The sequence below is a fragment of the Eleutherodactylus coqui genome, chromosome 7, assembly GCF_035609145.1.
Source record: "Eleutherodactylus coqui strain aEleCoq1 chromosome 7, aEleCoq1.hap1, whole genome shotgun sequence".
Lineage (NCBI taxonomy): Eukaryota > Metazoa > Chordata > Amphibia > Anura > Eleutherodactylidae > Eleutherodactylus > Eleutherodactylus coqui.
Window position 1 is genome coordinate 84,945,026 of NC_089843.1, and position 14,915 is coordinate 84,959,940.

General features: G+C 42.0%; 1 protein-coding gene across 3 annotated transcripts in view; it reads right to left on the reverse strand.

The window, feature by feature from the left end:
- Positions 1-14,915, reverse strand: part of PPP2R2C (protein phosphatase 2 regulatory subunit Bgamma) — a 158,104-nt gene that overhangs the window by 98,373 nt on the left and 44,816 nt on the right. For 2 of the 3 annotated variants that reach the window (XM_066573309.1, XM_066573312.1), the window contains exon 2: positions 4,934-4,963. The exons of the other annotated variant lie outside the window; for it this stretch is intronic. In XM_066573309.1, coding sequence (XP_066429406.1) covers positions 4,934-4,963 — 30 coding nt within the window. The remainder of the gene's footprint in view (positions 1-4,933; positions 4,964-14,915) is intronic. 3 annotated transcript variants of the gene reach the window in all.

A 14,915-nucleotide genomic window follows, 5' to 3' on the forward strand; every position in this document is an offset into this window, starting at 1 on the left:
GCAGGGTATTCTTACTCTATATTACTGGCCGCTCTGTGGTCTGGGGCCTCTCCAGCATGTCCCATACTGCAGTACTAGCTCTAGCCAGCAGATGGCGCCATTGTAAAATGGCAGAAAGAGAAAGCCCCCTAGGAAACCCTGAATCCAAAATGGATTGCAAAGGGTTAAAAGTTATGCTACACTGTCACTTTAAAAAAAATGACTTGACAAAGTTGTAATGGTGCAAACAAAGGATTAGTTGGGTGGTTGTGTATGCACGCACTCCCATTCATCCTTTACACCAGGCTCACACGAGTTTTTCGGTATAGCAGATCCCATGCACAGGTTTTATGCTTGGAATACATTGTACCAGTGGCTATGTTGCCACTCACATGAATCAAGCGAAATGCATGCAAGAAAATCTCAACATGTTCTATCTTGGTACGCATACATGCCAATCAAGTACATGGGGATTGGCGGTACACCGCTAGTATACAATGTCATAGCGAAATGTCTGTGTGCCACAAGCGTATCTCCTGCAGAAGGCATGTTGTAAGATATGCTCATGTGCGCTTGGCCTTATCCTGTGGATAGGGGATAACTTTATATTTTGCTAAACACCCCCTAGTGGTTGCCTGCACAGAGCATGCATGGTTGCTGTGATGATAATGAGACGTGACTCCAGCACGATTGCGCAGTGTGTTGGTGCAAGATGCTGAGGAGCTGATCTGGTGCTCCAGCGAATGCTTGCTGAAGTGAAGAACGTTCCTAAAGAAGACGTTGCTGAAAGCACCTGAGTGCGCACAGACATTGCTGGCATAGAGTTGTTATGCCAATCGAGTGCCAAGCCATTGCCAGTGAGAGGGAACCCAAGTTCCACTGAATGAGTAATGTCTGGGGAATATGACTACTAAAGACTGATTAAAACTAAGTCAGTATGGAGTGCCATTGCCATACGATGTTTCCGCCAGAAAGAGACTTCCTGTTACTGCTATCCCTTGAAATTTTTTTCAGTAAAGTACTATTAAAGTGTACCTAACTTTTCAGATGACTTTTCAGAATAAGCAGCCATATGTGTACCTGAGTAATAACACTATTTCTAATCATTTTATCACTTGTACCATGCTTTTTTGCTCCCCCTCTACAACATGTATCTGTGATTCTCCGTTCTCTCAGGATAAGTGGAAGGAGTTTGCATGCTGTGCTGTGTTCTGTAGACTGGGGCACAGAGCACTGCAGATCCTGCTCTCTAACTATCTGTAACACACACAGACATAATAAGATCATGTAGGACACTGTACAGCAGTATACTGAACACTGTACAAGTGAATAAACAACAGCAAATAACTCACCATTAGCTACGGCACCACATCTGTGTGTGTTCTCTCCCCCCTGACTTCTATACAGTTCAGTGAGCACTATGACTCATCCCCCTCCTCCACATCCGATCTAATGTAGTAATAGTGTCTCCTGTCATTCGTCTGACACCATGCTAGCAGCTAGGTAGATCTCTAGTGGACAGCACTTTAGAGTGATTTTTCAGCACTAAAACACTATTTTAGGTAAATATAGTAAATAGCAGTTTTGCTAGTTATCACACTGGCCATCATATGAAGACAAGTTGTTTGAAAAGCTATTTAAAAAAAAACATCACCATGTACCACTATCTCTTCTCTCCTCCACTGCCCCGTCTCACTCCATGAGACACAACATGACTGGTCCAACTTCTTGAAGCCCAGGTTGCCTGCAGATGATGTAAGTAGGGCAGATAATATGGCAGTAACAACAGATCCCGCTCTCCCTGGCCCAGTTGATAAGCCTGAAATCGGCTTACAGTACATTTCAACACCAATATGCTAATTAATGAATAAGCTGACAAATGGGCGATGTCCACCCCTCAGTGTCAACAGAACGCTTCTGCTCCACCTCTGGTACATCTCCTGAAATCCTTCTCGGCAGGCAGCTGTCCTAGCAGAGAGTGATCTTCTGAGATGGTGTAATTTTCACTAAATCACGCTGCTAGAGCTGCTCTGACACTGGTCAAGCAGATAAGACAGTGTCAGCATCATCCCCTCTTAGGGCTCTTTCAGACGGCCATAAGTGTTTGTGCGCCCTTTTAGACGGCCCTGACCCGGCACATATACGCTGAGGCCGCAATGTCGTTGGGCGGGCAGAGACAGTTTAGCTCAGCTAAACTGTCTCCTCTTCCCTCCCCCTCGCTGGCTCCCCTCCTTCCCTCCGGCTGTTTGCAATAGGAGGGGGCAGGGGCGAAGCTAAGCTCCAGCCCCTTGTCCGCAGCCAGCAATGGGAGGGGGTGGAGCAGGGCAGGGCTTAGCTCCACCCCCATCCTGCCCTCTCCCATTGCAAACAGCTGGAGGGGAGGAGAGAGGAGGAAAGAAGGGGTTGGGAGTTTAGCAGTCACACTGCTTAACTCCATCCCACCTCCCTTCTCCGGCTGCTGTCATTTGCTCCCATAGGAGCCTATGCAGCGGCCAGCATATTCCAGGCAAAAAGACAGTTCCAGGCCGGCCGTATTCCAGCTGGGCACTTTTACGCCACGGGAATATGTCTGTGTGATCTGATGCATTGGAATCTAATGCATCAGATCGTAGCCTATATCGGCCATCCGTGAAAATGGTGGCCAATATACGTTTGTTTGAATAAGCCCTTACACTGAGCAGTAGAGATTGCCCAATTGTCAATTTAGTTTTTAATTAGCATATCAGGCACCAAGAGTAGCAGAGCAGATTGCTGGGGAACATTAGGGTGTGCTGGAGAAAAGATTAAAAAAAAGACTGCAATCAGGACCACCAGAAATAAAGGTATGCTGTTAGTTTTGCTTTATGGGGGACATGAAAAGTCCTCTTTAAAGGTTTTTTTTTTAGATTATTTTATTATTTTTCGATATGGGTAGTTTAAGAAATTAACTATACTCACCCTCCCTGCAGTTCTAGCACTCCCCCTCTGTTCTCCCTGCCGACACTCAGTTTACAGTCTTGTCATAAACAACAGTGATGATCTGTGCCGGCTCATAGCCTGCGAGCTTTTATTTTCTGCTGCATGGATAGGAGAAGGTGCACCTCTTATTAAATTTGGCACATCTTACTCCAGCGCACTTTAGATTTAGAGTGGCATATAAAATACCAGGCTCCGATCCTTCTCTTTCAGATCCTGTTTTTGACCAACTAAGGTTGCCAATATAATCTTCAGAATACCTAATAGCCACAGTCAATTGACAGTGTTAAGGCCCATTTACACGTAACAATTATTGCTCAAAATTCGTTCAAACAACCAAAAATGAGCAATAATTGTTACATGTATATTATGCACTTTTCATCTGAATAATGATTTCAAGGTGAACTTAAAATCCATTGCTCAGCCACAATTACATTGTATTCTGCCGTCACCCCCGATAAGAGCAATATAGCTGTTTGCACAACAGGGCGTGTGATTAGTCATAGGCTGTGCTGTGCAAACAGTTTGGGCAAGCCTATTTACATGCAAATGAAGATGATAAAGTGTTAATGGACATGAGTGTCCATTAACACTTTATGCAAAAAGATTGCTAAAACTTTCAATCTGTCAATTGTTTGAAAGATTATCTTTGCGTGTAAATGGGCCATTAGACTACTAATGCACTATATGTGCTCTATGATTATCCAGCGCTACTCACATAATCAGTGCTGACCTATCAGAGAGCAATGTATAATGTGCATCAGGCAGTTAGAAAATTGCATTAGCCATTTTGGACAGCTGTAACCAAGAACTCTATGAGTCTGTCTTCAGCTAGCGAACAGTAACACCCCTTGGATGAATGCTTAAAGGGGTTCTGTAATTAGAAAAAAAAAAATTCAATACTTACCGGATCCTCTTCTTCCTGTGACGTTACGTACATTGCCGGCATTCTTCCTCCTGCAGGGCAATGTACATAACATGAATCATACATTGTCTTGCAGGAAGACATTCACTGCCTAGCAGGGAACGCCGACCTACTGCAGAGACTGAGCATGTGTGCTGTCTCTCTGCAATAGTATATAAACACTCGCAGTCTCTGCAATAGCTCGGCATTCCCTGCTAGGCAGTGAACGTTACGTCACTAGTGACTGAGTACAGTGACCTGCAGGAAGGAGAATGTCAAGAATGGACTAAAAAAAACAGGAAGAAGAGGATCCGGCCCGCTTGCGGTGAGGTGACCCAGGGGACTGCAGGAGCCAGGAGAAGATTGGCGTGGAGAAGATGCAGTAAGAAGACTGAAGGGGGAGGAATAGGTAAGTATTAATTTTTTATTTTAATGACAGAACCGCTTTAAGTTTCATTGTTGTAGTGATCAGTCAGGGGTGTCTGGGGTTCTGGACCCCCAGAGATCAAAACTTTTGGCGTGTCCCTCTGACCTCTCGAAAGTTTTTTAAAAGCCCTATGTCTATGGGATTTGGAACACCATCAGAAAAAAAAGCTGGGAGTGCTATAAATATATGTGTTAAGATATTAGTCACCACATCATTTTGGAGTAATGAAGACAAGCGGTGTTCACTTTAAGCTGATTACAGACATGACTTGCCTTAAAATAGGTTGTTAAAGAGTAACCAATGTCTCAGAAATGAAATCATTATTTCTATCACCATTCTGAATTCCATCAGTATGTTTAACGTGCCTCAAATTGAAATATCATTAACAATTTTCAACGATGCATAGTATTCATATTGACCAACAATCAACCAACATTTCTAAAAAGTCTGGAAAGAATTTAAAGGACTTTCATTGACCCATTTAGCACCATAGATGTAACGATTATCATTACAGCCAAATCATTACGAAGGTCGTTAGCTCTATGGCCCATTTAAGTACATATTAGTTCATTCATTACATCAATTTGCAATAAACGATATCAAATAAAACACAAAATAAATGCAAGGAACAGTCATTGTGTTTAATAAGAGAAGATGGGGAGACCTACCATTGCTTGTTGTTATGATGTCAAGGCAGCCTAATGCAACAGGCACAAAAAAACAAAAAGAATACAAACTTAAAGTCTATTCACTGTAGTCATCCAGATGAGACACCAAACGAAACAAACCAACGCACAAGGTCCACAGCTATTAATCCACTGACATTGGGTTGGACGTGGCACGATTCAGGAAAGGGGTCACAAACATAACAGACAAACACCACGATACAACACAAAGCGGATACAACAAATTATCACAGATGCAAACAGAAAAGGTGTGTATTATCTATATGACTCCTTCTATTTCGAGAACCCAACAGTATGACACCTGTTGCTCTAGAACCCAAGTGGTAATGATCCTAATTCTTGTACAAGCATCATGATGTCATTGTAAGCCAAGTTGTAGAGAATGGAGTAAAAAGCTAAGATTCTGAGATGACCTGTTGGTAGGTACCGACTCAGATGAAGAGCCATAAAAGGATATATGCTTTATTTTAAACCAGCAGATAGCATGTTTCGAGGTTCACAGTCCTCTTCATCAGACAGCTGGGTCATAAGATGGCCAGCAAAAGTATCATGGTGGTCAAGTGGACTTGCGCTGGCCATTCTATGGTCTCTATTGCTCCTGTAGTATTGGATCAGGAATTTTTCACACAGAATCATGTTTACGCAGTTGTCTGATGAAGAGGTCTGCAAACTCAAACGTGTTACCTGCTGATTTTAAAATAAAGTATACACCCTTTTATCTATCTCTGACTCCTTTCATTTGAGTCGGCATGCGCCAACAGGTTACGCCAGAGTCCTATCTGTTCACTCCACTCCCTACAACCTTACCTGACACTAACCTGACTATTGCTGGACCAACATACTAGGCTGGTAGCATCTCTTCAACATCTGTCTTATCATGTCCTTCAGTACACAACACATCAGTGCACCACCCCTGCCGTAGGTTCCCTCTCTAGGGTGCCCTGCCCAGACTTCTTTACTCCTGCTTTACGTCTACTCATTGCAGTCAAGTAACCATATTCCAAGACAAGTAATATATAACAAAAGAGACCTCCAATGTGCTCTACCTTTATTCAATGAGCGATTATTGCTCTTGTGTGATAATCGTCCCGTGTAAGAGGATTCTTGGGCTCTGTTCACACTTCCATCAGATTTCCATTGTATTTTGACAGAATAGTGTATCATGCTGCACTATTCTCTTCAGTAAAAAAATGTAAACCCGACAGACCTGTCATGAGGCAATGGGCTGAAGAAAAATGTGTTTTGACGGAATATAATGGATTAGGACAGATCCTTCCTGGATACGGTAAAACAGAAGCCATAATACATTGTGAACAGAAGCTGACGATGGCCATATACATTATATAGAAGTAGGTTGATGGTTCAACAACTGTTGAATGGTCAATCGCATGTTGAATGATTGTTTCACCAACGCAGCCATATACATTTCAGTCCATATCTGTCATTGCGGACATTCAAACTGACCATACATGTTCACTGATACCTGGGAATGGTTTTTAACTCCTCTTTTAACTACATCGTGCATGTACGCCGCACATTGGGTGTCTATGTATGAAGCGGGCTCGGGAGCCGAGCCATATCCATACACAGCGAGTGTCAGACATCTTTCACAATTCTGACAGTGGCAGTTAAATTCCCCAATTAGTGTTCAGGAGTCCCGGACAGCCCCCCTGCAATGAGATTGCTGCAAGTCATCCTTGTGTCATGGTAGCTAAGGCACTTTTGCAAGCCTACAGAGCTGCCATAGATAGATCGCCTATCAAGACATGCCTGTGGGACGTCTTAATAGATTTCCAGTCAGAATACAGTATAATGTAATACCATAGTATTACATTATATTGTATAAATGATCAAACGGTCACGAGTTCAAGTCCCCAGTGGAGACTAAGGCCTCCTACATACGACAGGGTCAGATCTGGCATGCAGGATCTCGCAGCAGGATCCGACTCTGTGCTGGCTGGTGACCCCTGCTTATCTGTCAGGATTCTTCTTTATGTGTACTGCGGGAGCACCGGTCAGCGCGCAAGCGCAGTACAGGTTATGCTGTGCCGGAGTTAGGCGTTGACGCAGATCCCGCCACTCTTCTGCAGTGCTCACTGCGGAAGGGCTGCAGGACAGACGGCTTCCATTGACTTCATTGGAAGCCGTCGGTGCGGAAAACCACACAGAATGGAGCATGCTGCGATTTTCCTGCCGCAAGCAGAAATTTCTGCTCCTGTGCAGAAAGCAGCGGTTCTCCATAGGAGGCTATAGGCAGTATTTGCTGCGGAACCCGGACACAGCTGCCGGCCGCGGATTCCATAAGTCATATCCGCCCGTGAGCAGGAGCACTATAAAAAGATGTGGAAAAAGTAGAATAAAGCTTTTTAATTATTATAAAAATTACTAAAAAGTTAAAAAGAAACCTTTGTCCAGTCGTCACATTAAAAAATGAGAACAGAAAATTAAAGAGTGTTATTGCTGCATCCGTAAATGTTCAAATTATTAAAATATCAAAATTTTTAATTGCTAATGGTGAACACATCTCAAAAAAATATACACAATGCAGGAATTGAGTTTTTTTTTGATCTCCCAAGCTCCAAGAAAAATTTGAATCAAAAGTTATCAAAAAGTCACATGTATCCCAAAATAGTATCAATAAAAACTACAGCAAATACCCCATTGCCGAAAAAATGTAAAAGCTATGCGGGTCACATACAGCTACAGAAAACTATAAATTTAAAAAAAAAAAGGTTTTATTTTTTTAAGCAGTAATACCGGTATATATAAAAAAAACTATATAAATTTGGTAATGACATAATCGTACTGACCCACAGAATAAAGATATCATGTCATTTTCACTTCATCGTGCATGCCTTAAAAACAAACCCCCACCAAATGGCAAAAATGTGTTTTTTTTCTATTTTTCAAAACATTCTTTAAAGTTTACAAATATATTACGGTATATAGTAAATGGTACCAGCAAAAAATACAACTCATCCTGCATAATACAAGCCCTCATGTCACCCGGAAAAAGTTATGATTTTTTTGAAAGTGGGCAGATAAAAATGGCAAAATCAAAAAGGGCTGCAGTGGGAAGGGGTTAGAAGAATGAATGAAAGCTCTTTTGTTCTAATGAAAGATCTTCTATCCAACTATTGGACAATAATAAAATGTGCCCAACTCTTTTCCAAATGACGGCGGGGCATCAATGATCTGCTAAAATAATTGTTCGATATTAGATTTTTGGTGAAATTCCCCATCAACTTTTGCCTACTTTCTATGGGCACCTTTATTCTGCTATCACTGTGAGACAAGACTCCCGAAGTGTCATTGTCCCATTGTTTTTGGACAAGTACCATTATGACTTGTATCAGTGTGTCATTGTTTTAGGACACAACTGTTGCAGATCAAGTGTAATTGTATATGAACCAAGTGTCATTGTGTTATTTTTAGGGAACAAGTGCTATTGTGTCACTGGTATGCATTAAGTGTCACTGCCTCATTTTTGGAACATCTAATCTTTCATTTTTTTCACTTATTTCCCTGTTCTATGCCAGCTGCCAATCTCTTCCTTCAAATTAGTGTATGCTACTTCCTATCTCTATGTTAGCAATAGCAGCAGCTAATAAAAAACAAACTTTTACACTGCGGTTGTATTTCTTCATAGTTCTGCACAGCGTTACACAACTAAGGAGCAGCTGAAGCATGTAGATTTTTACAAAGCCATCATTATTATCATCATTGCCATAGAAACTAGCCTGAGTAACCCACTTGTGGCTGCAAGGTATATGAAGATGTCTTTCTCAAACATCCCATAAATTGTTTAGCACTAGCAGAGCAGATACATCATTGACACCCAGTTATTTTGATAGCTTGCTACACTGTAGCAAAGTAATACAGGAAGAAAACTGACATTACCTATGTATGAATATTTTATTTCCAGGGGTTTACAGATTGAAGGTTGTATACAGAGTATAGGCAAAAAGACGGATCCAGCGCTATGTCTCAATACTGATGTCCTATATTGACATAGCAATAGTGTACTTGAATAGGAAGGCATGGATGCGCTATACGATGGTACGGTGTACTTGATGTGCCTTCCTCCTGCTATGATAGGGCTAGATCATCTAGGAAGTCATCCACTGTCACCCGCAGGAAATTCAGGTACCGATCTGCATTAGGAGTCCCTGGAATGAATATAAGTTCCACAAGGCAATTGCGCCAAATTCCAATCACATGTTCAAACTGAAATTAGCATTGTCTGCCTGGGTCATGTTCTTACTAGTAATTTACATTGCATCCACACTTAATCAGTGCGTCACCGTTCACTAACACAGTCCTGCAATGATAGTATCAGCTCTGGACTGCACTGTCAAATGGCTCATGCATGTATCATAGCAGAAGGAGGCCACTTGGAGTACGCTTTCCTCACTTCAGTCATAGCAGCAGACCTACGGGAAAGTGAATTTCTGCTTCTCACATGCTACTCTTCAACTCTGCAATTGGGCCTTACTCTTTATCTCTTATAGGGGCCACAACACACAATTGAAATCCATGTTCCGGGGCCCCAAGAGGCCTGTACACCATACCATGATGTAGCACATCCATGGCTTCCTGTTCCAGTACGCTATTGTTATTTCAATATAAGACACCAGTATTAAGATATAGTGCTGGGTCCGTCTTTTTGATACACCCTGTATAGCATAAAGATAGTACGTAAAGGGCTATAGAGAGAAAGAACCCCAACTCAGGCCTGCATAGGGCTGCATCTCTCCATAGACATAACCACAATAGCAGGGGTAGGGTAACTGTCCTTAGGGCTAGGCCATCTCAGTCTTCTACAAAAGATGAAAACTGAGCAAGCATGTAAGATCTGGCACAGTACATCATCACCTTATTGAAGAAACCTGGACACAGTGAGATCGATATAAAGAACCAGGGTTGGAGCAAGCTCTTTTGGTGCTCAAAACAGGGGTTTCAGAAAGTGTCCCGCCACCCTAAACCCCTTAAAATAAAACATGCTGCTCTCTGATTGGCCAACAATAGTCATGTAAATAGCCCTAGCCAATCAGAAAGCAAGTGTAGTGCATCAATAATCTAACACACTTGCAAAGCAAAAAAATGCATTATATAGTTAGCAGATTGCAAGACCAGGAATGTGACCCAGGAACCAGCAGATCTAAGCAATAAAGGCCCAGAGGATGGATGCTAGGTAATATAAAGGCCCATTTACATACAAAGACAATCTAATGTCCATTAGCAGGTAATCAGCTTCATTTGCATGTTAAAGTGTCTCTGGGAGCTGTTTGCAGAGCCCAGCATGTGGGCTGCGCTCTGCACACAGCTGCATTGTTCTCACATGGGCTGTCAGCAGAATACAATGTAATCTCCCGCCACCCGCTGAGAACACAGCATGCACATCTGTGTTATCTCTCTGCAGCTGAACTATGGATTTTAAGCTCACCTTATAATCATCGTTCAGCCGAAAAGTGCACAATGCCAGCCTTTACACACAACAATTATCACTCATTTGCGGTCGTTTGACCGATTTTTGAGTAATAATCGTAGCGTATAAATGGGACTTAACTGTCTTCTCCTGTCCCTGGACATAATTTTGTTCCAGGACCAGAAGGTCACATTAAGTTAGGAATGCCCACATGAACCCAGGACATACAAGCTCATTTTAGGGTTTAACTTATTTGAATGGAGGCTCATTCTGAACAAGAACGACTACACTATACAATATAGTAAGACATGCAGTTTGGAAATAAATGATATTCCTTCCTTAAAAGTCCTGCTCAGCATACAGGACCCAGTAAAGTCACATCCCTCTCAGTGGGAAATCTTCCAGAACAGCAATATAGCTTTGTTATTTTTAAAGTTGTTTACAGGAACCATTAACTATGAATAAATTATCAAATAATGTTCTATTGATCAGGACAGATATCGATCATTTGGATGAATTAACCTTGCACATCATCAGTTTGCATTATGTAATAGATGGTCTCTTCCCGGCTTTTAGCTTGCTGCACTTTCTATTCTAAAGATAAAACCCATCATATTGGCAAGCTGTATCTATTCAGCGGACAATGCTAAATGGTAACATTAGAGAGATTTTGCATAATATTAACGTCCTGCTGTGCTAGCTAAAAACCCATCTTCAGCTACTATGTCCATATACTTAAATATGCACAGTCTCACTTTTCTCCACCAGTGGATATTTCTCCAATAGCTGATGTTTTTCTAAGTTTACACACTAATTGGGAAATTGCTGGGTAACGCTGACATAGAAAAGGACTTAGGCCTCATGTCTAGAGATGAGCGAGCGTACTTTGAAAAGCACTACTCGCTCGAGTAATGTGCTTTATCCGAGTATCGCTGTGCTCGTCCCTGAAGATTCGGGTGCCGCTGCGGCTGACAGGTGAGTCGCAGCGGGGAGCAGGGGAGAGCGGACGGGAGAGAGGGAGAGAAAGATCTTACCTCCGTTCCTCCCCGCTCTCCCCTGCAGCTCCCCGCTCCGTGCCGGCACCCGAATCTTCAGGGACGAGCACAGCGATACTCGGATAAAGCAAATTACTCGAGCGAGTAGTGCTTTTCCGAGTACGCTTGCTCATCTCTACTCATGTCCACTTGGAAAATACAATCCGCGCGGAATCCGCGGCTGATTCTGCCGGAATCTAGACCTGCCGTGTGCATGAGGCCTTAGCTATACAGCATTTCCAGAAAACATACCTAAGGCATTCATATGTTATCTCTGTTGCTTCCCTGTTCTGCAGTAGTCAGAGGTCTCCCTGTACTTCTCATCTGCTCCTATTTACAATGCAAGCTCTGTATAAAACATTTTCTTACAGAATTAGTCTACAAATCTAACACGAAGTTGAACTTTGTAGATAAATTGCATTGCTGATCTTGTAATGCTCTTGTGTTACAGCCAATATTATAGCCCAGAGCTGCATTCCCCATTCTGCTTCTTACTATTGAAACAGTCATCAAGATTGTTGACAGGAAGATAATTGACTTAGATGAGCTCATATAATGCAGAGGATAGTTAGGTTTGCATACATCATATTGCAGTACAGGGTCCTAGTGTGGAATTCTCTGTGCCGTCTGCAAGGAACGTTAAGAAATTAAGGCTCTGAAGCTGGCAGAATTGTAAATGCAGCTCTAGATTACAATACACTGTAACTCAGGATAAGGCAGCTTTCACACCTGTGTTAGGGCTCAGTTCATTTTTGGAGGAGAGAAACTGAAAAAAATGTATCCGGTTCTCCCCTATGCTTTCAATTAGGTTAAAGAAAAACGGAAAGGTTTCTATTTGCTTCCATTCCGTCACATTTCCGGTTTTTAGATGCAAAAATAGCGCAGCCTGATAGTGAAAACGAAACCACTGAAATCAATGGTTTCGTTTTTGATAATCACAGTCACCTAACGGGACGAAAACACGCCCATGTATTTAAACCCTAATTCTATGTGCCACATCAGATCTTATTCACCAAATGGCAAGACTACACTCATGTCAATCCCGAAGAGCCCCGTCTATGACCTCTGTCCGTGGTGCTGAAACATCTCTCTAGTAATAACTAGCTTCACACGGTAAAACTGATTTAGGAGAGCCGGAGAGGGTTAATAGATGGATAACTAGATTATGAAATGGGACAGGAGTGGCTACAAAAATCAGACGCCTCGATATGTTCATGCAAGTTTAACGCTTTCAGTTGAAATCAAATTGAAGGGGTGAAATCTGCTGCAGATTTGCACTAAAATCTAAGGCAAAATCTGCACCAAATCAGCTACGTGTGAACACACCTCAAAGGACTAATAGGTTTAACCCTTTCCACTCCACTGTCTGACCTCTGAAGACATTATGATTTAAGGCTGTACAGCTCCGATGTTGTAAGACATCAGTCGGGGTTCTCTTACTGTATATTGCCAGCCTCTCTGCTGTTGGAGCCTATCCAATGTGTCACCTCATGCAGTACCAGCTTTAGCCAGCATATAGCGCCATTGTATAACGGCAGAAAAAGAGTAAGCCCCCTAGGAAAAAGCAGGATACAATTTGGATTGGAAAGGGTTAAAGGGATTGTCTGCTTAGAACACAACTTTTCAAAAATGGATGCAGACTGCTAAAATAAGAACAGCAAATGTACTTACCCTCCTCAGCGCCGCAGCCTCGCTGTTGTCGAGCAACCACTGCCTGCCAATCAGAAGCCGAAGCATCAAGGATCATTCACAGGGGTGTATGCAGATTTTGGTTTGCAGCGTATTCACAGATTGAAACACTGGGTATTCATGTTGCCTTTTTTTTTTTTGCACATGTGGGCATTGTGTTTTTCACACGCCCCAAAAGGCCCCATTGATTTCCAGCATAAACATGTACTGAAACGCCTATACCATGTATACTCACAGCATATTTACGCAAGCTAATTCACTGTAATGGTCTATTTTGATCCGTAAAACGGACCAAGATAAAATATGTGTGTTTTTTTTCCCCACATATATAAAAAAAGGTCTGTATGCTCCAATGCAAATCAGCAGGGATTCAGATAGCATGTTTACGCCCCTTTTGTGAATGAGCTCTCGCTGTTCTGAACGCCCAGTATCATGGCGCCCAGGATGTGAGTAGTGATGCCAGGGGAGCGTGCGGTGAAGCTATGGCCTCTGATAGGCAGACAGCTGTCAACGGCCTTGAACTGTCAGCAGAGACAAGGACGAAAGTGGCGCTGCAGCGCTGGATCGCTGGAGCTGAGGACGGGTAAGTATATCTGCTTTTCTTATTTTAACAGTCTGGGACCGAGTTGTATTCTAACTGGCTGACCCCTTTACACCTCTTAGATAAGATATTGGGATGTGATGTTTCGGAGCAGTGGTTCCCTTTTTGCATCTGCCAGGGCATGCGGAAAGGTACATTTCATAACAGTTGAGGGGCTACAGGTTGTAGACCACTCTTCTAAAAACTTTGCGGAGGGGCAGCATATTATCATTCAGCGATAAAACAGACATGTCTAGTTAATGCTAGTTATACCTCCATGTACATTGGTGTATATAATAAATGACATAAGTATCATCCTCACGTTATTCTTCTTGTTTTATAAATATCATCTAGTCACCATTAACACATTTAACCCCTTCAGGACGCGGCCTCGTTTGGTGCTCAATTACTTAGCAATTTATTTATTTATTTTAAAGCCCCAAATTTAGTTTCTTGCCCAGCACAGCTGTATGCCGGCTTGTTTTTTTGTGGGCAAAGCTGTATTTTCAAATGGCACCATTTTGGGGTATAATGAAAATTACTCATTACTTTTTTAGGTGGGACAAGTTGAAAAAATAGCAATTCCGCCATTGTTTTTTTAAGGTTTTCTTTCATTTTTACACTCTTAGTCATGTGGTATAAAAGACATGATAACTAGAACTGTGGGTTGTTATGATTACAAAAATACCCAAATTATAGATTTTTAGGTTATTCTACTTTTGCACAATAAAAACACCTGTGATATTTGGGGTTAAGCTTTACATTTTTGATCAGTTGTTATTGCATTTTGGAAGGTAACATTTTAAAAATGTGACTTTTTAAAATTCTTTCTTACAATGTTCATTATGAGAGAAAATAATGCCTTCATTTTAATGTATGGGTTGTTACAGATGTGGCAATACCAATTATGTATCTTATTTATTTTTCAAAAAAGGTGCTACTAAGTGAAAAAAATGAATCTTTTTGTACCTGGAATGTACCTTTCTTCAATTTTTTTTCTGTGTCCTAGTCTGTGACTTGAACATGTGGTCTTCTGATTGCTGACTTAATGCTCTGCAGTACATATGTATTACAGTGTATTAGCTCTTGTTACAGTAAATTTGACAGGCTTAGCAGGCGTGGAGGGCACTGTTAGGCCTTCAGCGGCCATGGCAATCCATCAACCCCCTACAATTGCATCACAGGGGCAGATGGGCTGACAGGGAGTTCCATCCCTATGTTAACCACTTAGAT